The 25,407-nt window shown below is 43.3% G+C and overlaps 1 protein-coding gene across 1 annotated transcript in view; it reads left to right on the top strand.

The window, feature by feature from the left end:
* MYO3B (myosin IIIB) overlaps nucleotides 1–25,407 on the top strand; it is a 421,280-nt gene that overhangs the window by 293,535 nt on the left and 102,338 nt on the right. Inside the window, 2 exon segments of the mRNA XM_068968451.1 lie at nucleotides 4,974–5,075; nucleotides 9,576–9,675. Of these exon segments, the coding sequence (XP_068824552.1) occupies nucleotides 4,974–5,075; nucleotides 9,576–9,675 (202 nt within the window).

Below are 25,407 nucleotides of genomic sequence, written 5' to 3'. Positions count from 1 at the left end.
ATTCTGGTCTGCGGATGTGCCACAATTATGTCCATTTACCAGCTAAAGGACATTTGTTTCCAGTTCCTGTGATGATGAATAAAGCTGTTATAAACATTCAGAGCCTTGTTTTAAGAAAAATTTAGAGCAAAGTAAATAACTTTGTTTTATAAGAAGCCAGAATGATATTGGAGGTAGGAGTTGCTTCCTTCTTGACTAACCAATAGAAATACTTATTTTTATAACATCCTATACTTTTTGCACAGCAATTTACAGTTCATACATTCACACAAAGGACTTCCAATCTCCTTATTCCTATAATATCATAGTCACGCTGAGAAGGAGGTTAGAGATTTTACCTCATTTTACAGATTGTGGCTAAGAAACCTCCCTGCAATTCAAACTGCATAACTCCTGATCTCCTGTCCTTCCCTCAAAATGTATTTTGAACATCCTGTCATTCAGAACACTCTGCTGGATGCTTTTTGGGTGGTCACGTAAGCTACATAAAAATACTGAATTTTTTTCCTTCAAAAGATGGAAAGACAGTTGGATGCTCTACATCATATATCATCAGGGAAATAAAATTAAAACATCAATGAGATACCACTGTTCACCTATTAGAATAGCCAAAATCTGGAACACTAACAGCACCAAATCCTGGTGAGAATGTGGAGCAATATGAACTCTCACTGCTGGTGAGAATGCACAATGATGCGGTTACTTTGGAAGAGAATGTGGCAATTTCTTATAAAACTAAACATACTCTTACTATGTAATCCAGTAGTCATTCTCCTTAGTGTTTACCCGAAGGAGCTGAAAATTTATGTCCACACAAAAACCTGTACAGGAATGTTTGCTTAAGACAACTTTATTTATAATTACCAAGTCTTGGAAGCAAAAAAGAAGTCCTTCTGTAGGTAAATGGATAAAACATGACATATCCACACAATGGAATAGTCTTCAGTGCTGAAAAGAAGTGAGCTATCAAGCCACTAAAGACGTGAAGCTGGAGGAGGAAACGGCAACCCACTCCAGTACTCTTGCCTGGAGAATTCCATGGACAGAGGAGCCTGGTGGGCTACACCCCATGGGGTCGCAAAGAGCCAGACACGAGTGAGTGACTAACACTCAAGGACATGAGGAATCTCAGATGCATTTTACTAAGTGAAAGAAGCCAATCCGAACAGAATACATACTGTGTGATCCCAACTGTATGACATTCTGGAGAAGGCAACACTATGGAGACAGTAAAAGGATCAATAGTTGTGAAGAGGTGAGGAGCTGTGAGGAAGGACACATAGGCAGAACACAGAGGGTTTTCAGGGCCGGTGACAATACTCTGTGTGGCACCATAATGATGGATACGTGTCATTATAACATCCAAACTCAAAATGTATAGTGTCCAGAGCAGGCTGTAATATAAACTATGGATCTGGGGTAGGTATGGTGTGTCAGTCTGGGTTCATCAGTTGTAACAAATGTACAGCTGATGAGGGATGTTGATAACTGGGGAGGCTGAGTATGTGTGGGGGCAAAGGGTATATGGGACATCTCTGTACCTTCCCCTCATTTTGCCGTGAACCTAAAATTGCTCTAAAAATATAGACTTTTTAACAAGGGAGGGGGACAGTCTCAGATGAAACCTGGCCTACCACAGGCTTGAAAGGAGGACTAAGCCAGGTCCAACTAACACAGTCACAAGGAGCAAATGATCTGTGATGTGTCCCTGCCTCAATCCTTTTTGGAAGCAAGCAGGGCATAAATTATAAGGAGTGAATCCAACCTAAGGCTGCTGGGAGTCAGGAGACAGGATGCCTGAAGGGAAGAGGAATTCCTCAATGATGCTCCAGGACAGGCAGGAAGCTCATCTCCAGGGGAGAGGAAGGCCTCCCTCATTAGCCTCCAAGTTAGAGGAAGTGCTTACCAGACGAGACTTTCTTTGAACTCTGTCAAATTTGATTAATTTAGTGAAGAATCCCATGGATGGAGGAGCCTGGTAGGGTGCAGTCCATGGGGTCGCAAAGAGTCGGACACGACTGAGTGACTTCACTTTCACTTTTCACTTTCATGCATTGGAGAAGGGAATGGCAACCCATTCCAGTGTTCTTGCCTGGAGAATCCCAGGGATGGGGGAGCCTGGTGGGCTGCCGTCTATGGGGTCACACATAGTCGGACACGACTGAAGCGACTTAGCAGCAGCAGCAACAGTGAAAAATCAGAGTGGAAATGCTCATAGGCCTAAAATTACTAGATTTGTTTTGTGTGGGAGAGGCGGAGGCCAGGCCTTGTGATACAACTGTAGGAAAAAAAAAAGTATGTCAATGAGATTCTGCCCTTTAAGAAAAAAATTCAACTTTGGGCTACTTTTGCTGGCATTTGCTTATTGGACCTCCCACAAGTTGGCCTCTTTAAATTCTAGTAAAATGGCTACTGACCAGCTGTAACTCCAGCCAGAAACCGCATGGGCTTTTTGTTCCACTGGCCAGCAGTAGTGAGGAGGGGAAGCCTGGGTCTCTGTGCCTCATCTATAAGTACCCTCTGTGCCAGGTCCATGGTGAGGACAGGAAAGCTCACCAGGCGAAGATCACCAGCCAGGAGACCTACCCAGACAGTGTCCCTGCTGGAAGCAGTACCTGGGTCTGTCCTCTAGGTTGGTAATCAAACACCAGGCAATGCCAGAGCCGCCTCCTGCAGCAGCCGAGCTGTGGGATTCTAAGAGGCCCAGGCACATGAATAAAATAAAGTGAATTTTTATTTCCTTTACTAAGACAGTGGGGGTTAATGGTTTTTAAATGTTTAAATAAATGGGCTACACCCTGTAATATTTAGGAATTCAGACTTCAGGGCAAAACTGCATGAGTTTGAATCCTGACTCTGCCTGCCTCCAGCTGTGTGTGGTTTTCTTGGGTAAACCATTTAAGCTCCCTGTGCCTCAGTCTCCTTAGCTGTAAAATGGGAATGATAGTGGTCTCTACCTTTGAGAGTTCCTGTAGGAGTAAAGAGCTTAGGATAGTAGGTAGCCATTCCCTTCTCCAGGGGATCTTCCCAACCCAGGGACTGAACCCAGGTCTCCTGCATTGCAGGAGGATTCTTTACCATCTGAACCACCAGGAAGCCCAAGAATATCGGAGTAGGTAGCCTATCCCTTCTCCAGGGGATCTTCCAGACCCAGGGATCAAACCCAGGTCTCCCAAGAGAGAGTGTGTCCTAACATGGCCTTAACATGTCCTGTGTCTTAACATGGCCATCTTATAAGGATACTGATGATTGGGTTTAAGACCCACCTTAATCCAACAGGATCTTATTTTAAACCAGTTATATACATTTACACCCTATTTCCAAAGAAGGTTACGTTCTGAGGTGTGGGGTAAACATCTCTTTGTATGCTCAGTCTCTGTCAGAATGCAAGCTCCATGAGGACAGGGACTCTGTGTGCCTGCTTAAGTGTGGTCCAAGGCAGCCTGCATTACTTATCACAGAATTCCTATGGGGCTGCCTGCAAGGAATGGAGAGACATGGTACCACCAGGAGGGCCATGCTTGAGGGAAGAGAGCCATCCAGGAGGAGGGAGAGAGACAGGATAGAGAGAAACACATCTGAGAAAACAGAAAAGGAGAAAGGCCCCAAATATTCTAGTGTGGTATGTCTAGAAGCATTTTTGGCAGAATTAGAAACAGCCTGAGTCAGGAAGCAGTGCCAGACGTGAGCAAACAGCCTCTGGATCACAGGCCAGGGACGAAGGAGACAGGACAGAGTTAGGGTTGAAACCTCAGGGAGGAGCCTGCTGTGGAGAGGAGGGGCTCACTAGCAGGACAGTTGCTTCTAAAGCCAAGGAGTGTAGTTGGAAAGAACCTGGCTTCTCCAGATACCTGAGGTGGTCTGAGATGTAGGGACATTTTCAACCAATTGTGACCTTGTGGGTCGTGGAGCATGGAAGAAGACCTGGGACAGCCAGCAACATCCCTGCAGCACTTTCTCCCCCAAGCCATTAGTGGTCTTGGTAGAGAAGTCTTTAGATGTCTATCACTGTGAAGTAAGTGAGTTCAGTTCAGTTCAGTCGCTCAGTCATGTCCAACTCTTTGTGACCCCATGAACTGCAGCACGCCAGGCCTCCCTGTCCATCACCACCTCCCAGAGTTTACCCAAACCCATGTCCATTGAGTCAGTGATGCCATCCAACCATCTCATCCTCTGTCGCCCCCTTCTCCTCCTGCCCTCAATCTTTCCCAGCATCAGGGTCTTTTCAAATGAGCCAGCTCTTTGCATCAGGTGGCCAAAGTATTGGAGTTTCAGCTTCAACATCGGTCCTTCCAATGAACACCCAGGACTGATCTCTTTTAGGGCTGATCTCCTTTAGGATGGATTGTTGGATCTCCTGGCAGTAAGTTAACTGTAGTTACTGAAGTAAGCTAACTGGACTATGAAAAACTGCACTGGTGATGTTCCTCCACTAAAGATAGTGTGTAGTCTGCCTTTTCCATGACGGCATAATTGACCATGGACCCACAAAGCTCAGTGAACAGGACTGCAAGACAAAAGGAATAGAGAGAGGCCTGCCCCAGGGTAGACATGCGGAGAGACAGAGGAGGCCTCATCCCTCTTTTTCTCCTCAGGTGGTGCCGCTGAAAGGTAATGGGAATGCTGTCCATTTGTCACTCCTGGAACCCCCACCTGCTGCACTCATGACCTCGGTCACCCAGCTCCCTATTTGACCAGTGCAATCAATGAGACAGGTTACCCAACCCCCCCCGTGTCACCAAGCCGGTAGAGAGTCCGGCCAGGAGAGTTACTAAGTGTCCTGTTCCCTATACTTGTGCCCTTTCACAGCCACACTGTTAACTCTTCAAAATAAGCTCCAAATCCATCACCTCAGAGCCTCAAACCATAAGAAAGATGTGGATTTCCCTCGCCATGCTGTATTCCCCACTTTGGTAATTCATCCAGGTGGAGGGCATAACCTTGAGAAGATGCTGTTTTGTTTCATTCCACAGGGTGCCCGTCAGACCAAAGCAGTGATCCACAGCCCACCATCACAGGGGGTCCCAGCGGAACTGCGCAGGGTCAGTCCTCCAGTGGGCCTGGTGACCACAAAGGTGAGGTCATTAGAAGTTTGGGATGGGTGTCTCCTTTATTTATGGACACTCCAGAGAAGATTCCAGAGCTGGAAATGATCACCTGGTGTGATCCCTCTGTCTGGCCACTCTTTTGCTTTTTTTCTACAGGTGACAGCTGATTAAGTTCAGGGGCAGCCTTGCAGGGGAGCCCCTTATCTCTGGGGCTCAACCCCTCTGCAGCTGCCCAGGTGCCCAGTTACACTGGGGAAAATGGGCTAGTGGCAGCTCTCCTTGCCAACTGCCTCCCTTCAGCCCATCCTCTTGGAGCAGACACTGACATGTTTCTATCCTATTTACCTTAAGACCTTTTGAAAGTTTAGCTTCTCGGGACTATCTTTCTATGATCCTGACACTGATACATTGAGCACATTCATAGGGGGAAGGAACACTGTAGACAAAAAGTTAAAACTTGAGTATCTGGTCTAAGCTTTCCATTAATTATCATCATTGTATAATGAGAGAATTGGACTAGATCAATGGTTTTCAAACATTTAAAAGATATTAGAATCCTCCATTTATTTCAGTTTGAAGGTTCCTGAACTTCTGCTTGAAGAATCAGCTATGATTTTAAAAATACGACCTTTAATGCTGATGCTCACATGTATGAAATGTGAGGCTGAGTTGCCCTGAATCTCACCATAGAGCTTGGAGGTACAGTGTAACTCCAGGCCCAGCAGTGAGGTCTGAGTGCTTCCAGCTTCTTTGGAATCTGCAGCCCAGCCTAGGTTTCAAGAAAATGCACAACTGAAGCCTCACCTCAGGGCAAGGAGGTTAGGGAGAGGGAAAAAAAGAGAAGAGGGGGAGCCCCAGGAGCAGCAGTGTTTCTCGAACTTGAGGAGGCTAGGAGGTGAGACAGGGAGACACTTCAATTTCAAAAGAAGGCTGTCTAGATGTTACAGACCTACAGTCTAGATCTGTTCTCCCTAGCAGATGTCAGAAATAGGAGGTCTTCCTGTTGTAATCAACACGTGGTATGGTTTGTTTGGCCCGACCAACTTTTTTTTTTTTTTTTCTCAAACAGAAAACATTGAACCCAAATGTTTTCAAATTGAATATGCATCCTCTGGTTCTCCACAAACCTCATTTGTTACCTGAGTGACCCCAAAGGCATTTTTAATTTGCAACACCTGCTATGTTGTTTTCTTTTTCTTTTTTCCTCCTGATGATCAAATGCTCTTTCATTTTATTTCAAAATGTGAAGAATTGCCTCAGTTCTTCTGGGAAATATGAATAGCTCTAGAGTTCAGTCTGACTCTGGAAGGCTTTGACTCCGCCAGAGAAGTCCCTCCCAGTATCTCTTTATTTCATTTAACCAGGATACTTCAGGATGCTTCCCTGGAGAAAGGAGACCCATGTCTGGAGGAGCCATGTCACACCTGCACATACCTCAAGTCTGATATTTTGTGAACGTTTCTGCTATTGAAGTGCATCATTTATTTTTCGCAGCCATGTCACTGGTTTAATTCCTTTAGCCCGATCTGTTCACTTAGAGTCAGTCACCCTATTTCACGCTATTCTTTTTCTCTGTGTCTCCATTTCTCCAGTCTCCTTGTTTAACAAGTAATTTGCCAGAGAGATGCCAAATTATCCCAACTGTCACTGGACATACTTAAAAGTATTTGACAGGGACTTCCCTGGTGGTCCAGTGGCTAAGACTCTGGGCTCCCAAAGCAGGGGGCCCAGGTTCAACCCCTGGTCAGGGAACTAGGGCCCTGTGCAGCCAAATAAATATTTTTAAAAGTATTTGACAATTTAGGATTTCTCTTTGAATTCAGTGGTTCTATAACCTTTTTTATTCATTTAAAAAACTTTAAAAGTTGAGGTATAATTGGCCTACAACATTATATTTGTGTCAGGTGTACAACATTTCTGATTTAAGTTTATCTCTTCGACTCAAATCCTTGTCACTGCTCTTCTGACAAAGCTGGGGGACAGAGGAGCAGACTTCGTCTAATCTTTAATAAGAATATTCTGTACCTTTCTATTTGGCTTTTACACTTCAAATGACTCAGAAATCAATATTTTGATGACTGAAGTGCAAGTGAAGAAGAAGCAGGAATGAGTTTTCCCTTTACTTACACGATCAGAAACTCTGTGGGTTTTTATTGGAAGCCTGGGCAGAATGACCGGGAGCGTCGGCCAAGTGTCAGAGTTGCCACTGCCTCCTCTCTCTCTGGGGATGGACCCAGCACCTTCATAAGGAGAGCCCAAACCAAATGGGGTTAATGGTCTTCCTCCCTTTGCTTGTGCTTCTTCCCCTCTGGATTGCTATTAAACTGCTATTTCTCATCTTCATACTGAGGATCTTAAAATAGATGCAGACAGCAACAATCTCCGCCTCCTGTGTGGACAAGACCATCTGGGCTTTGGTCAGGGAGTGGTAGCCCTTGGTGCTGCTGAATTGGGCCAGAGGACAAGATTAAAAATGATTTCTGTTGATTTTCCTTCTTAGTAAGGAAATAGATATTTTTGTCCCTGAAGTGGGCTTCTTTTTTTTTCCCTTCATATCATTTCTCACTTTTATATTGCTTCTCACGGTGAGCTTGGGTCAAACAATGTTTTAAAATCTCTAGGAGGGGGAAGCCTGCCTGGTCCTCTAACCAGAGGAGTTCATCAATCAAGAGAAGGCAGGGAAGAGAGGAGAGGGGATCGGTTCGTGAAATTCTAAAAGGCTGCGGCTATTTTTCTTTGATTTCTGCTTCCCACTTCTTTTAATATTGTTGTTTCACGGTTTGGTCATAATGTGTGTTTGCATGTGAGTGTATGTATATAATAATAAAAATGTAATAATATTCCATATAAAATTTTCTTTTTATCCTTTTGGTGTTTATAGCAATAGTAATAATAACAGATGGTCTTATCTACCACTGATAGTGAAAAAATCACATTTCTGCTACACAAGAGATAAATATGCCTAAGGAACCAAATGAATAATATAAAATCAGGGCATACTCTTCACAGAATAGACAAAAACAATTGATTTCCATATTTCTTTCAATGCACTCCATTTTTATCATGTTATATTTACCATCATGATAACAGAAACCTTCAATATTTTATGCACCTTCCACACTATGTCACAATTGAAAAATGTGTCGATTATCTTCATTGCTTGTATTTTGGGTTGGCTCTTTCTAGATGATCTAAAATAAGGAGAATAAATAGGTACAGAGTCTCCTTCCGACCCTAATGGATTGGTGGGATTAGTTAACAATGTGTAACTATGGTTCTCAACCCTGACCACACCTTAAAATTATCTAGGGAGCTTTTTTAAAATGATGCCAACCCCACACCAGACCAGTATCAGAATCGCTGGCAGTTGGTTTCAGGCATATTTAAAATCTTCCTGGGTGATTCTAACGTACAGTCAAGATTAAGAATTGTTGATCTGGAGCAGTGTTTTCCAGACCTCAACATCAATCCTGATTACCTCAAGGGCTTGTTAAAAACACAGATTGCCAGCCTCCACCTGCAGACTTTCTGATTCATTTAGGTCAGGGTGAGGCCCAAGAATTTTATTTTCTACCAAGTTTTTAGGCGATGTTGATGCTTTCTGTGATGTGTTTTCAATTAGCTGTGATAACGTGGGGCCCATATCTTGAGAACCACTGACATGAAACATTGTGTTAGAAAGGAACTTGAAGCCAAATGAAAGTTCAAGAGAAGAAGGCAATGTTTAGTTAGTCACAGCTGCCCTGGTCATAAAAGGAGGAATTGTGCTTGTCACTCTCACTCTTGAGAAACTCACCAGTGAGCTGTCCTCAAATCACAGTACAGAACTGAGTTCCTCCTGAAATGAATCCCTAGTTGCAGTAATCCTACCCAGATTGTCTCAGACGGTAGAGAATCTGCCTGCAGTGCAGGAGACTTGTATTAGTCCCTGGGTTGGGAAGATCCCCTGGAGAAGGGAATGGATACCCACTCCAGTATTCTTGCCTGGAGAATCCCATGGACAGAGGAGCCTGGCAGACTACAGTCCATAGGGTTGCAAAGGGTCAGACATGGCTGAGTGACTAACACTTTCACTTACTTACACACATTGTGAAGGTATTTCTTGACCACCGTCCTCATCCACAGGCAGCTCTGCCCAAGCCAGCCAGGACTGGAAGCTGGACTCCTAAGACTGTCCAGCACCACACCACTCCAGCTCATGTGTTCTGCTGCTCGCCGACTTCCTCACCTTGGGGCCTCCAACCTGTCTACTCTTTATATCTATTGTCATAGACAGGTGGCTTGTTTTCCTACAAGATGAGTTATTTTATCCAGTTTGTCAGCTGGGACTGAGGACAAAGCAAGGCCTGTCATCATGGAACAAGTCAGTTTTGATGATGTGTCCTAGACAAAGGTTGCAGAAAGTCAGGGAGCAGCGCGAGGACAGGCAGCAAGGTGCTGCAGAGAGAATAGATGGCTACTGGAATCAAACCCTGCCTACCTCTGAATTTATCCTCAGTCTCTAAGCACTTGTGTTTTTTCTCTTAGTTCTGAGGGGCTCTGGCGATCATAAAAGCAGCCCACAAGCAGAATCCAGCAATGGCCATGCAGAGACTTCAAGCACCTCTCCTGTCACTGAGAAAAATTGGTGAGTCTTATCTGTAAGATTTTATTCCAACAGACAATGAAACAAAAGTATTTCTTACACTGTGTTATTTTGGTGAGTTGGAGAGAGTGGAGCCAGAAAGTGTTGCCCGCCAGATTCCTCCAAGTCATTACTCTGTGGGCAAAAGTCTTTGATCTACATGGCAATCTGGTTACAACCTTCTTGTGGGTTCTCCTCATAGTGAAACCTGTATTTGGCCTCAGCAGTTTAAAACAGTAGTTCTCATCTGGGGGCAGTTTTGCCCCCTCCCACTCTCCTTCTGAGGACATGTTTGGTTGTCACAACTCTTCACAGGGGGTTTGTGCAAAGGACCTCTAGTGGATCGAGGCCGGGGATGCTGCTCCCCAATCTACAGTGCACAAGACAGCTCCCGCCCCACCAAAGAACTGACTAGCCTGAAAGGACAAAAACTGGGGGCTCAAGCTGATGCAAAAAGGGTATATCATTTTCATTAAAAGTTTACTCCAGGATTTTGAGGAAATAAGCAGGCCATTAGAAAATTCATTGCATCTTTTTTGGGAAAAGAGGTGGTCTTAATTTGTAACTTCTAAAAATAATTCTTAATTTTTGAGACATCTTATTAATATTTTGAAACTTGACAAATTAAATCCTCACTACTTCTCTGCCACTGCTGCTGCTGCTGCTGCTGCTGCTTCTGCTGCTGCTGCTGCTGCTAAGTCGCTTCAGTCGTGTCCAACTCTGTGCGACCCCATAGACGGCAGCCCACCAGGCTCCCCCGTCCCTGGGATTCTCCAGGCAAGAACACTGGAGTGGGTTGCCATTTCCTTCTCCAATGCGTGAAAGTGAAGTCGCTCAGTCATGTCCGACTCTTAGCGACCCCATGGACTGCAGCCTACCAGGCCCCTCCATCCATGGATTTTTCAGGCGAGAGTACTGGAGTGGGGTGCCATTGCTTGAGCTGCTCAAATTGCTTGAGCTGCTTTTAAAGTAGTCTGTGGTTGTCTCTCAGTAACCACAGAGAATGGTTCCAGGAGCCCCCACAGATAACAAACTTTGCTGTTGCTCAAGTCCTTTACATATAGAATGTTGTGGTACAGTTTGCCCTCCACATCCATGGGTTTCACAACCACAAATTCAGCCAACCTTGGATTTGCACAAAACCCATAGAAATGGAGGGCAGATTGTACTTAATAGTCAGAATAGCTCATGTAAGGGTACTTGATGAAATATTATAGGCCTAGTATCTCATATTAGAGATACTTTCATATTTTGAACAGAGTTCAAAATTTCTTTCAGCAGAAAGACCACTGAACTTGGCAGGTAGAAGACTTGGGTTCTGATCCTAAAGCTAGCATTTTCCAGCCCTTTGATCTTGGGCAAGGCAATGAATATAGTTTGGGAAATGGCTCCAGCCCCAGCCTGACTCCCATCAACCTCCACTGATGACCAGCTTTACTCAGAATATCAGGGCTGTGCTGTGAGCAATGTCCGCTTCCCTTCCCTCCTCCTTAGAACTGCTCCTTCTGTTCAGCTGTCCATGCTTCCTTTGCTCACCCCGGGGAGCTCTCCCGGGCTCACCTCTGTGATGTTCCTGCTCTCCAGGTCCTGCCGCCATCAGGCAGACCAGCCCTGGCTTTCACATCTTTCTCCCTCTGCTGCCTCTTCCCCATTTGCTGATTCCTCTCCCCATCTAACAAAAGTCTTCCCTTGGCCCTGTCCCTCTCTCTTCTTACTTTTACACCTCAGACTTCCTCAGACTGACATCCAGCTCGGTTGCCTCATTCCTTCACCAACCCCTCCCTCTCTAAACCCGAAATCATCCATGCCCTCACCATATCCCTCAAACAGTCCTTGGGAAGCTTAACTCCCAGTTAAGAGAGCCTTGTATTCATCAGGTTGTGCAACACGGTGCCATGGGCCTTGCTTTCCATGAGTCGCACTCGTCCTCGGTTTCTACAGCACAGCGGTCTTAAGCTTCTTTCTCCCAGATGTCCTCTGTCTTCATCCTGCCCTCTTCCACCCACCTTGAAATACAGGCAGTTCTCCAAGTCCTTGACTCTCTTCTTTCTTCACTTCTCCCTGGGCAGTAGCCTCTCTCACTAGTGTATTCTGGTACCAACTCTCAGCTGAGAGGGCATGATTCTCAGGTCTCTGTTCTGAGCTCCACCCTACTACACCCACCTCCTGCTGCCCATAGATTCCTGATCTACACACCAGAGCCTCAACAGAAAAGCCCACCAAAGGACCTCCACCAGCTCACCAGACCTCGCCACTTCCATGAGTGTGACACACATTCTCCTGTGACCTGGTCTTCAAACCTGGTGCTCATTTTTGATCCCCATGTCTCACTTAACCCCCCCTCCAATCACGTGTTTAGCATCCTTCCCTTGCCCAGACCTACCATTATCTGTCTCTCTCTACTCTCTCCTCTTTACAGATCAGCTTTTATTTCTAACACCTGATCAATTGTCTTAAAGCACATTCTGACTTCTCAAAGAACTTTAGTGGCTTCCTGTTTCAGACCAAAAGAGGTTCAGACTCCTCAGTCTGCTTTTGCAAGCCTCTCTCTATCTCACTGCAGTTTGTCCCCTAGACTCAGCTCCTGCATGACCCTATATGCACCTCTGGCTTCCTGGAGTCAGACTTTATGTTGTTCCTACCAGTGCATCTACTTCTGTTCCCTTTGCCCTCTCCTTTCAGTTCAGCTCTTACCTATTTCATCAAGATACAACATCATCTCTGTCTTCTCTACAGAGTCCCTGATTCTCTTTAACACTCCTTGAACCATCATGGACCATTTATGACTGTACTACTCAAAGGGCTGGTTCATATGAAAATGAGGTTGTGTCCTAATGTATATCAAGCTACTGCTTTCTTCAAGGGAGTCTTGCTCCCCTTCCCCCATATATAGTCTCAGCCAAATGAAACAAGATACTTGGTAACTAATTGAACTGATTTGTATTCTGACACAAACTCTTGATGACATTGTGAGTGGTAACATTGACAGGCTGGGTCCTTGGACCACTTTGGTATATTACTCTCTGTGGCTCTCCATGTTTTGTCTGGTGTTGTGGTTGACCATGTGCCAGCAGTTCAGCTTCTCAAGGGCAAGGGCCAAATTTTCCTTCTTCCTGTTTCTAGTACATGCAATGGGTCTCAATAAATTTGTCAGGCTGACTTCCAAGACCACTCTTCAGAACTCATATTTTTATGAAAAGAATGTTCTCCCTCCTCAATCTTTAAGTGGTGGTGGCAATAACAGGATTCAGAATAATTCATCAGATAGTGTTTCAGGTCATCATCCGTGCCCTAGGGAAGGTGGGAGCCCATTTTTCTCTCTGTGTTTGATATTCACCTCAGTGCCCTGTGGTACAACCCAGGGGTTGAAAGGAAGGATGTCTTGAGGGGGTCAGGCAAGGCATAATGAGAAGAGAGCTGGGTCATGCCAGGGGTGACGCTCCCAGCAGCAAGTTCAAGGACCCTTCAGGGTAACAGGTCCAAAGACAGAAGTTCCAGTGCTGGGCTGGTCACTCAGATATGTGGATACAGACTCCTTCCATTACTTTGCCCTGCTATCCCAGCACATCAGCACTTAGAAGCACAAGGTAGCTGAAGCAGCAGGCTAAAGATCCCTTGTTCACATGGCATTGTCCAAAGAAGGAAGGAAGAGATGGATGGAGAAGGGCTATCCTCAGGAGTCTCTCCCTGTTGGTCATGAGGGAAACCTTTCCCAGAAGTCCCAAGGACACTCCTTTCACATCTTATCAGATGAAATTTGCAGAGGTGGCTCTGCAGGGAAGAGGAGTCCAGCAAGGGAAGCTGGAAAGGTGAGCATTTTCAGCTTCTGCAGAAGAAAGTAAGCAAAGAATAAAGGGGTTAGAGAAGCAACCCATAAAGTGTTCTAGAAGAATCCTAAAGAGGTAGTGATGGAACAGATAGGTACAGGGAATGATGGAGGGAAGGCAAAATCAGAAGGAAGAGTTTATAAGGAAGACCCAGAAACACTGTGAGACTATTATGACAGGACATATTGAGGACATTGTTCTGATTCATCCAACATTTATGGCAGTGGCGAGTCTTCCTCGCAGTTATCTCACAGAAAGCACACACCAGTCTTCTGGGTGATGTTCCCTATGAGTCAGCTAAACACGGGGACGGCTACTCAATCAGCTCCCAGATGTTGGACTGGAAACCACTACTGGGTTGGAGGCATCAGATTTACCTGCTCCTGCCCCAGTTGGCTAGCATGGGGTTCACTCACTGTCACAGAGAATAAATGGCAGGTCTAGGGTTTGAGTCTGGATTTTCTGTCTCTAACAATAATAGTAACAACTAATATTTGATATTCATTAACAACTTCCTAGGCACTGTGTTAAGGATTTCGCATGAATGATTCTTTTTTATCCTCATAATAATCCTGTGGGAGAGGTGCATATTATATAATTTCTGACATTTAGAGAGTACAAGGGACTTGCTGTTGGTGTTACCTAGTCAGTAAAGTGACAGAGTCAAGATTTGAACACAGCTCTAACTCCAGAGCCCACGTTTTTAGCCAGTACATTCTGCTGCCTCTCCCAGCTCCAAATGCCTAGCCCAGGGTTTTTGTTTTTGTTTTTTTTTTCTGTATTCTCTATAACTGTCATTGCAACAAATCTTGAATCACAACCAGCTAAAGAGTAAATTCTGATGGGCAACAAACTCTCAGCCTGCGATTGGTGGAGAAAATTTCAGCTCTGAACCTTGGGAGAAAGCTTCTGGCCTCATGGGAAAGGTGTTCCCATGGGTACGCGGTGGGGCGGGGCTCACTTGGCTGCGGAGAAAGAAACCTCATGTTGCAAGTCCAGGTCAGTGGTTGGCCCGGTGCTTCTCCGTTCCACTTCCTGTGTAAGCCTGTAACTGTGTACAGTGAATGACAGAATGGAAGTAGTCTTTTATGCCATGGGGCTTTGTTCCATGATGGTAATCCTTCATTTTAATGCTGATAAGTACAATAGCGAGGATTATGCCCCTTAATTTAATTTGGCCTGCGTATGGCAAAGCTCTCACAAGGCTTTTATTTGACATTCTTTAGCACAGCTAGCCTGTTGTTGTGTAAAAAGAAGCCCCTATGAGGGAGGCAGCAGATTGATCATGCTGGTGCAGATGTTTTTACCCAGCAGCTTGTAACACACCCCCAGAGAAGCTGCTTCGCTGTGGGCCACTTCAGGTTCAAGAGAGACTGAAACTTCATGACTCAGACAGCTCGAGGGGAGCTGGCACTTTGCAAGAGGGGAAAATGGACCCATGTTTCTCCCGTTTGTCATCCTTACAGCCCGGGGCTTGAGGCCAATTGGGCTGACCTCAGAATTGATGAGCCAGGGCAACAGCCTTCCCATCAGGGCTGACTGTGGGCCAGATTTTTCTGTGGGCTGTGAAGTACAGATTGCCACATATCTTGACAGACTGTGTGGGGGGTCATTGTAGAAATATGTGGCAGTGCTAAGAAGACTCAACAAAACAAAACTTTTCTTTCCATGTCAGTATCCAGAGGAGGTCTCCTTTCCCACCTTTCCTCTCCCACTCTTCAATGCCCATGCATTTTCCTTCCACTTTCATTTCACTCACGCCAGGGGCTAGCGCACATTTCATGCCCCTGTGGCCAAATTAGTGCACTAACATATTAAGAGACACCCCCACCTCTCCATGACACCAGGGGGCAAATATCAGCAGGTGTGAGAGGAGCTAGGGGTGGTGGCCTTCTTTTATGACATGCTTATGATGCTATGTGTTACCTTCTTCCAGCAGAAAATCAAGTGACAGACCTGGGATTGAATCTTAGTTTAACTACAGTAGGTCCCTTGCATACAAACGAGTTCCATTCTGAGAGCACATTCATAAGTCAAATTTGTTCATTAAGTCAAACACGGTTTGACAGGGAGGGCTTCCCTGGTGGATCAGCGGTAAAGAATCTGTGTGCCAGTGCAGGGGATACAGGTTTGATCCCTGGGATGGAAAGATCCCCTGGAGTAGGAAATGGCAACCCACTTCAGTATTCTTACCAGGAAAACTCCAAGGACAGAGGAGCCTGGCGGGCTGCAATCCATGGGGTCACAAAGAACTGGACACAACTGAGCATACACACACATGCCCCACTAACAAATCAGGTAGATAGGTCTGTTCTGTAGTAGGACAGACCTATAATACTTTTCATGCACTCTGATCAAGTGGGATTTATCCCAGGGATGCAAGGATTCTTCAACATACACAGTCAATCAATATGATAAACCACATTCAGTTCAGTTCAGTTGCTCAGTTGTGTCCGACCCTCTGTGACCCCATGGACTGCAGCACACCAGGCCTCCCTGTCCATCACCAACTCCCGTACTTTACTCAAACTCATGTCCATTGAGCTGGTGATACCATCCAGCTATCTCATCTTCTGTCATCCCCTTCCCCTATACCATATTAACAAATTGAAAAGTAAAAACCACGTAATTATCTCAACAGATGCAGAAAAAGCTTTTGACAAAATCCAACACCCATTTATGAACAACAACCAAAAAAAAAGCCTCTCCAGAAACTGGGCTTAGAGGGAAACCAGTCCTGGGTGTTCACTGGAAGGACTGATGCTGAAGCTGAAACTCCAGTACTTTGGCCACCTGATGCAGAGAGCTGACTCATTTGAAAAGACCCTGATGCTGGGAAAGATTGAGGGAGGAGGAGAAGGGGACGACAGAAGATGAAATGGCTGGATGGCATCACCGACTCAATGGACATGAGTTTGGGTGAACTCTGGGAGTTGGTGATGGACAGGAAGGCCTGGCGTGTTGTGGTTCATGGGGTCACAAAGAATCAGACATGGCTGAGCAACTGAACTGACTGACTGACTACCTCAACATAATAGAGACCATATATGGCAAACCTATAGCTAACATCATACTCAATGGTGAAAAGCTGAAAGCATTTTCTCTAAGATAGGAACTAGACAAGGATGTCCACTCTTGCCACTTCTATTCAACATAGTTTTAGACATGTTAGACTGAACATAGTTTTAGAAATCTTAGTCACAGCTATTAGAGTAGAAAAAGAAATAAAAGAATCCAAATTGGAAAAGAAGTAAAACTGTTACTGTTTGCAGAGGACATGATACTATACATATAATGATGCTACCAGAAAACCACTAGAGCTCCTCTATATATTTGGTAAAAAATGCAGGATACAAAATTGATACACAGAAATCTTTTGTATTTCTATACACTAACAATGAAAGATCAGAAAGAGAGGTTAAGGAAACAATCCCATTTAACATCACAATAAAAAGAATAAAATACCTTGGAATAAACCTACCTAAAGAGGCAAAGGACCTGTACTCAGAAAACTATGATACTGATGACAGAAATCAAAGATAAAACAAGCAGATGGAGAGACTTACCATGTTCTTGGACAGAAAGAATCAACATTGTCAAAATGACTATACCATCTAAAACGATCTACCGTTCAGTGTAATATGTATCAAATTACCAGTGGCATTTTTCATAGAAATAAACAAAAATTTTTACAACTTGTATGGAAGAACAAAAGACTCCAAATAATCAAAGCAATCTTGATCACTACAAAGCTACAGTAATTGAGACAGTATGGTACTGGCACAAAAACAGAAATATGGATCAATAGAACAGGATAGAAAGCCTAGAGATAAACCCACATAGCTATGCCCACCCAGTGCACAACAGAGGGGACAAAACAAAAGAAAACACAATCTTTTCAAGAAGTGATGCTGGGAAAACTGAACAGGTACATGTAAAAGAGTGAAATCAGAATACTCCCTAACATCATACACAAAAATAAACTCAAAATGGAGTAAAGTCCTAAATGTAAGGCTGGATACTATGACAAAACTCTTATAGGAAAATCTAAACAGAACACTCATGGACATAAATTGCAGCAAGATATTCTTCAATCTACTGCCTAGAGTAACAAAAATAAAAACAAAAATAAACAAATGGGACCTAATTAAACTTAAAAGCTTTTGTACAGCTAAAAAAACCATAATAAAACAAAAAGACAACCCTCGGAATGGGAGAAAATATTTGCAAACAAAGCAACTGACAAGGGATTAATCTCCAAAATATACAAACGGCTCATGCAGCTCAATATCAAAAAAATAAACAATCCAATCAAAAAATGGGCCAAAGATCTCAATAGACATTTCTCCAAAGAAGATATACAAATGGCCAAAAACACAGAAAAAGATGCTCAACATCACTAATTATTAGAGAAATTAAAATCAAAACTGTAAGATATGACCTCGTACCAGTCAGAATGGCCATAATCAAAAAAATCTACAAGCCGTAAGTTCTGGAGAGGATGTGGCAAAAAGGAAACCGCCTAAACTGTTGGTGGACATATAAATTGGTACAGCCACTATGGAGAACAGTAGAGAGGTTCCTTTAAAAACTAAAAAGAGCTACCATATGATCCAGCAGCTCTACTCCTGGGCATATATCTGGAGAAAACCATAATTCAAAGGGATGCATTCAGCCTGACATTCACTGCAGCACTATTTATAATAGCCAGGCCATGGAAGCAACCTAAATGTCCATCAACACAGAAATGGATGAAGAAAATGTAGTACATATATACAACGGAATATTACTCAGCCAAAAAGGAATGAAATGAGACATGGCTGGACCCAGAGATTGTCATACAGAAGTAAGTCAAAAAGAGAAAGACAAATAATTGTATAATATCACTTCTATATGGAATCTGGAAAAATGGTATGTATAGATGACCTTATTTGCAAAGCATAAACAGAGTCACAGATGTAGAAAACAAACATCATTAGCAAGGGGGAAGAGAGTGGGATAAATTGGGATTGACATACATACACTACTGTATATAAAATAGATAATATGTAACTGATGAGAACCTACTACATATCACAGGGAACTCTACTCAATGCTCTTTGGTGCCCTAGATGGGAAGGGACTCTAAGAAAAAGTGGATATCTGTGTACGTATAACTAACTCACTTTGCTGTACAGCAGAAACTAACACAACATTGTAAAGCAACAATACTCCAATATCAATTAATAAAAAAATTAAAAATAAGGTATCATCTATACAAGATGAGATGTAATCTGTACAGTTCTAGACATAATAAATGCCTGATAAAAGATGATGGCAAGCTGTTGTTGATGGTGGTGATAGAAGTGGTAGCAATAATAGTAGTAATAGTAGTATGTAAAAGGTTCCTGCAAAGCTACTGTTATATGAAGAGTTAAGACCTCTGGTTCAGCTCTAGAGCTATGTCTAAAATAAGCACTGAGGATTCCAGTACTTTAAAACAATGCTCACTCTCAGCTTTAAACCGAGAGCCAAATTTTCTTTTCTGCGTTCCTGGCTCTTACCTCAGGAATAAATCGGAGGTTGATTCTGGGCCCAAGACTCACCCTTGTCAGTATAGCTAGGTTTCGTTGGCAACACCCTCAAATGATAACTTTCAGAGTTTCCTTGATTGTTAGAGCCTTCTTAGAGTTTCTAGATGTTTAAAATAGTAATTGATCACATGTATTTTGAAAACCTTTTTGAAGCCAGAAACCTTATCAGCAGCTGAAAGGATCTTCAACAAAAAGTCTGTTTTGAATTATATTTTTCCTTGTGGATTTGCTTATGGCTGTACATAAATATTTATCTGAACTGTTTCAGCAAACCTTAAATCATCAGTGATCCTTATGCAAAGAACTCTTTTAGAAGGACTGTGGATGTCCAGGATGTCAGTAATCAGAGTTCTGTTTATAGGACCAGATTCTCGGGGCCAAAAACCTTTTAAAAGATTTGGAATTGTTTGATGGTTTTCAAAATCTTTTGTTTTCCTATTTCTGTGTAGTTTTTCATGCTGTTCCTTCTGAGCAGAATTCCCTTGCCAGTTCTTTCCTTACCTGTTGGTGTTTAACCATCCGTCAAGGTCTCACCCATGAGGCATCTCATGGTGCAGTGCTTTGAAGCAGACTAGAGCCAGGAGGAGAGTAGCCTAGGTGGCAGAAGAGAGCGGGCCCTGGCCCAGAGGCAGGATGTGCGGGGAGTGTGTGGGGGTGGGGGTGGGTTCTGGGGAGAGACGTCCAGTGGGGTGAGGAATGAGTGTGGGTGGCAGAAGAGAGCGGGCCCTGGCCCAGAGGCAGGATGTGCGGGGAGTGTGTGGGGTGGGTTCTGGGGAGAGACGTCCAGTGGGATGAGGACTGAGTGTGGGCAGGAGTGCTGTGATGTAGAGAAAACTACGATAGGGAATCAGGCAGGTGGGAAGTGGATACGGGAGACCTTAAAAGCTGAGTGACATTGTGGGCATTACTCTGTAAGCTAAAAGACGCACACCCACAGTCATTGGACAGAATATGGTCTGCAGACATAGTTTCTTTAACCTGAACAATATCTTTGAAATTCTCATTGTTTCCAATGTATAAAAATAGAAATATTTCATATCACAACTCAGAATTCTGGTGGCTCCTGAAAGCCGGAGTATCTAGCAGCAATCACTTAGAACTGAGTAGAGGCTGTTTTCCACCGACAGTAACTCACAGTCCTGCTTAGTTCATGGCCTGGCACCACCAGCATCTGAGTCTGATTCTTGCCCACATGTATTCAGGGCTCTGTGAAGGTAGAGGAAACAAATTTGGCTACAGATTCTGGAGACAGATTGTTTTCTCTTCTCACCTGGGTCTGTGTCCAAGTAGCTCAGTGAAAAGTTAAACACTTGTCACTTGGGCAAGTTAAAGAAATTTCAGATAATGGTACCTATCTCATATGGCTATTGTGAGACTGAGCCATAGGAAAGTTTTAAAAGACTACCTAGCATGTAGTAAGTACACAGAAATGTTAGCCATTATTACTATATTCTACATGAGACAATAAACTCCAGCACTGAAACTGTCATTCATTTCTGTACGACTCACTGAATCTAGAATCTAAAATCTTCAGCTATTATAGGCGTAAAGTAAAATGAATGGATGAATGGACGAATGAATATAGGCTCCTTGAATTTTAATTTCTGTTACATCTAAAGCTAACTTTTTCATTACTTGTACTTAAGAAATGCTTCCTATATATCTTGAGTTTAGCTTGAACACAATAATTAATTTTTGCTAAGATAGGAAGCTGCCTTTCTCAAAAGTCAACAGTGCTAACAATATAAATGAAGGGAGATGCTGTTAACACTATGTAATTATTCTGTAGTGGATATGCTTTCCTAGCTCAAAAATAAGCCCTGAGTTTGGCAAGATGCTTAATTATGTGTTTTCTTTAGAAGCTTAGTTATTGGCAGGTAGCCACCTACGGTTGGTATCTTAAAGATATCAGTTGCCAGGAACCAGCATGTAGTAAACTTGAGCAGAAATGATGTTAGAATGCATGTCTGACTTGGGTTCTCCGGCCACCTCCACCCCTATGTGAGATCCACACTTCAAGGCAATGTTTTTGTGTCTGGTACCTCAGACAAAGACAAGAGCGTGTCCAGAAACAATTTGGACAGTTTGGCATGAGAGCAAGTTTCCGATATGTCCAACACATCTTACAGACAGATGAGGTTACTCTACCACCCCAGCAACGTCCTTAATGTGCTCACCCGTGGGCAGACTTAATCTGTCCCTAAACATATTTGTCATCAGCAAATGAGAAGAACATTAGCAAACAACGTCTTGAGTTCAGCAAAGTTGACCTGCAGTGTTAGATTCACTTTCTATCTGGAAAACTTGCACATTTACAGAGAGCTTGGGTCCAGCAACAGCTGGAGAAACATCGTCTAAAACTGAATGATATTTTCAAAAGTCGGAAAAGCTGCTTTCTGACTTTATACTGTAAATGTCAAGCAGTTCTCTTCTTTTTTATAAAAAGCCTTTTTTTTTTTTAGTATGATAATGCCTGTACTTTTTCTAAAGAAATCTCAACCTCTGTCTGTCTCCCTTTCCTTCTTTCTCTCTCAAACTCTCTTTCTTTGTCTCTCTCGCTATAGAATTAATACCTCTAACATTCTGATTTCTAACCTAAAGGACACCTTCAGGACCATTTTCAGTAATGACAAAATCTGACAAATTCTTCTGACCATTTTGCCATCCCTTATTCTCTTCCTGCATTACTCATTCCATGAGTTTAGGAAATTCTAGAGATTTAGCACATTTCTGGTGTCAACTTTTGCTTGTATCCTCATCAAGACCTTTGCTCAATTAAAGCTCAAAATGAGTTTTTGACAGAAAGTATGTTTGCATAGCAGGCTTCCCTGATAGCTCGGTTGGTAAAGAATTCACTTGCAATGCAGGAGACCCCAGTTCAATTCCAGGGTTGGGAAGATCTGCTGGAGAAGGGATAGGCTATCCACCCCAGTATTCTTGGGCTTTCCTTGTGGCTCAGCTGGTAAAGAATCTGCATGCAATGTCCTGGGTTTGATCCCTGGGTTGGGAAAATCTCCTGGAGAAGGGAAAGCCTACCCACTCCAGTGTTCTGGCCTGGAGAATTGGGGTCACAAAGTGTCGGACACAACTGAGCAACTTTCATTTCATTTTCACCTTTGCATATGGAGGCTATTTTGAAAGAAAAGAAACTTGAGAAAAGAAAACTTGCTCAAGCTGAAAATATTGTAGGAAACAATATTTGTGTAAAAATGAATTCTATGTGAAAGCAATTCTTTATGAACAGTTAAAAAAACTGAGACTATAATCCTCCAGGTTGAAAGAAGATTAACTTTGCATGTGTCCACAGCCTTTTAAACGTTAATTCATTTTACCCCCTGGATTAGAAGGAAAAAATATTAGTGTTTCAGCTCCAAGTGTATTTTGTGAATTAAACAGCAGCTTGCTCCTACCTGTAGGACACAAATATGCAAGCATATTTCCCATTAGCATTGCCATGGTTACTTTAAATTCAGAAGGAACCCTAACAAGTGTTTGCCACAGAAGCCGTTGACAGTGGCAATGCCACACTCTCTGTATGCATCTTAGTAACTTCTCAGACTTGTCTCCTTAATGAGTAGACATAACAGGAGGAGAGCTGAATTTTTTCTTTACATCTGAATGGTGTAGGTCAGGGAGACAGAGAAATAGAGAGTTCTGGTGAAACAAAGCTCCAGCAACTGCTGTGATTGGGAAATTAGATAATAAACAGCCCCTGATACTGAGATTCTAATGGCTTAAGATCAACACAGTCTGGAGAGGCAGGCAGGAGTGGCCTTCCACACTCTGGCCCAGACCCTCCCTGGAGAGCTCTTTGTGTCAACAAGAACAGCTAGAGCTCCTGGCCGGCTCCCAGCACTCAGAATGGGGCTATCATTTTTGTTTGCTTTGCAAATATCTTAATGGGAAGTGGTTCAACACCACCTATGGGTTAATCTGAGAGGTTCTGCTTGGCAGCTGTTAGCTCTGAGAACCACATGGCCATTCTCCGATGGAGGGAGTCGGGCTGACTGTTAACTGCCCAGTGCCAGGTTGAGGCATCTTCTTTGCTTATTGGATTTACTGACTGGCAGGAAGCACCTTGTTGTCTTTTATTTTTAGTTTCTTCCTCCTGGGAGGGTAAGGATGCTATTCTCAGATTCAACTGTGCTTTTCCCTCTAGGGCAAAATGGTTGTTTGGATTAGTTTCACTAGCAGGTAATATGTTTCTTTCACCCAAACTTACTCTCATAGGACCTGAAATATAATAATAAAAGTGGTGTGGTGGTGATGGAGATGCCAGTACTGTTGCACGAAGAAGGATCTCGTATGTGAGTCTTGGCGGGAGGGCTACACGGCCCTGCCTTCACCTGGGATCTCGAGAGCTGAATAGACTGAATTTCTTCAGAATCCCTGCTCTACTGTTCTCTCAGTTCTCTTCTCTGCCTAAATTCGGGTTTCACTTGTCTCAACCCATGGGAATGCTTCCTTTGGTGACTTGGCCAGCTCATGCCTTTCTGGATCTGTGTCAGCTGACATTGGCACAAATGAGTCCTTTATGCTTTCCTCCCTGGATTTTAGGCAGGGTTAGATGCTTTTCACAATGCAGGTTAGGGAAGTTTCTACACTAATGACAGAATTGTAGGCAAATATTGCCCCATTTGTAAAAATGCAAAAAGCTTAGATGACTCTGCAAATCCTGGTACTAATGTCCAGCTGCCCACAGGAACAGCGCAGCCTTGCTTCTAACACCTTCTCCTTTCCTGAAGGTTTCCACACCTATTTGTAGGGTTGCCTAGTGGTTGAGAGCAGGGACCCTGGAGTCGACTAGACTTGCTACTACTAAGGGTAAGATCTTGATGAACTTACTTATTTTCTCAGAGTCTCTGTCTCCTTATCTTTAAATGGAATGTAAAAATTGACATGATTGCCTCACAAGGTCATGAAAGTTAAATGAGACACCTTACACAAATCACATGGCATCTCGTCTGATGCCGTAACACTCATAAGTAGTAGTAATAAGGAGAGTTATTGTTTTTTTGGAGGAATTCATCTTTATGTACTCCTTAGTATTATACGTTCCTTTCTGAAGTCCTTGTTTTGAAGTCTGTTACTCCCAACCCATTAAAATTAAGCCCAATTGAGGACAACTTCACTATCAAAGTAAGTAATGATAAAAGAATATAATATACTGGATAAAGTAAGAATTCATGAATCCACATTGATAGAAGGAAGGAGGAAATGAAGGGACAAAGGAGGCAGAGGAAGGAAGGGAGGTGGGGGAGGAAGGAAGGAAGGGAGGTGGGGAAGGAAGAAACAGAGCAGTCAAATGTGAAACACGTGTGAAAAGAATGCTGCAGGCAGAAAATCACCATTGGCAGCTATCAAAATAGTCATTGTTTCAGGCAGGACTCTTCCATAGGTGCTAAAGCTAATAGGCGAAAGCTTAAGGGGTAACTGTTTTAGAAGAGATCCTCATAAGATGTTTATTAGTTTCAAAAGAACAGTGGGAGAAACCTGGCAGACACCACCTTAACCAAGTGATGAAAGTTAGTATCACCAATAATCAGACAGTTGACAAGCACGTGCCTCCTGATAGGATGCACAAAAATAACATCACTTCAGTGGATTTCCAGCAAAATATGCATAACTTGAATTTAATCATGAAGAAACAGCAGACAAACCAAACAAAAGGACTTCTTCCCAAATGACTGACCAGTGGGCTTCAAAATCAAATGCAAAGTGTGACTGAGGAAGTGTTCCAGGTGAAAGGAGATTTAAGGAACAGGACAACTGAATACAATGTACGATCCAAAATTTTCTTTTTCTTTGGAAGACAGCATTGAGACAATTGGCAAAATCTGAATTTAATCTATACATTGGGTAATAGCATTGTAGTAATATTAATTTCCTGACTTTGAGCGTTGTGCTGCAGTCATACAGGAGAATACCCTTGCTTTTAAGAAAAACACACTGAAGTATTTAGGGGTAAAGGAGTATCAGGTACAACTGACTCTTAGATGATTTGGGGGAAAAAAATTACGTATTTTTATGTGTGTATTATCAGTATACATGTACCAAAAGAAAGTCAGAGACACAAAGAGAGGATGAAGCAAATGAGCACATTCTAATATCTGGAGAATCTGCTGAGGAATATACAGAATTCCCTACACTATTCTTGTGTCTTTTTTCTAAATGTGAAGTTGAATTAAGTTAAAATGTTAAAATAAAAAAAAAAAGACAGTACTACCTCCCTCTTCTAGATAGGGCAGTCCATCAGCCACTTTCTCTTTAGAAACTGATCCCTCTCCATGCACACCTACATCAGCTGTCCACATCAGCATGGCACTGCTAGGTAT

The sequence above is a fragment of the Capricornis sumatraensis genome, chromosome 3 (genome assembly GCF_032405125.1).
Source record: "Capricornis sumatraensis isolate serow.1 chromosome 3, serow.2, whole genome shotgun sequence".
NCBI classification, from domain to species: domain Eukaryota; kingdom Metazoa; phylum Chordata; class Mammalia; order Artiodactyla; family Bovidae; genus Capricornis; species Capricornis sumatraensis.
The sequence above is the reverse complement of the archived record's forward strand: the minus strand, read 5'-3'. Positions and strand labels throughout refer to the sequence as shown.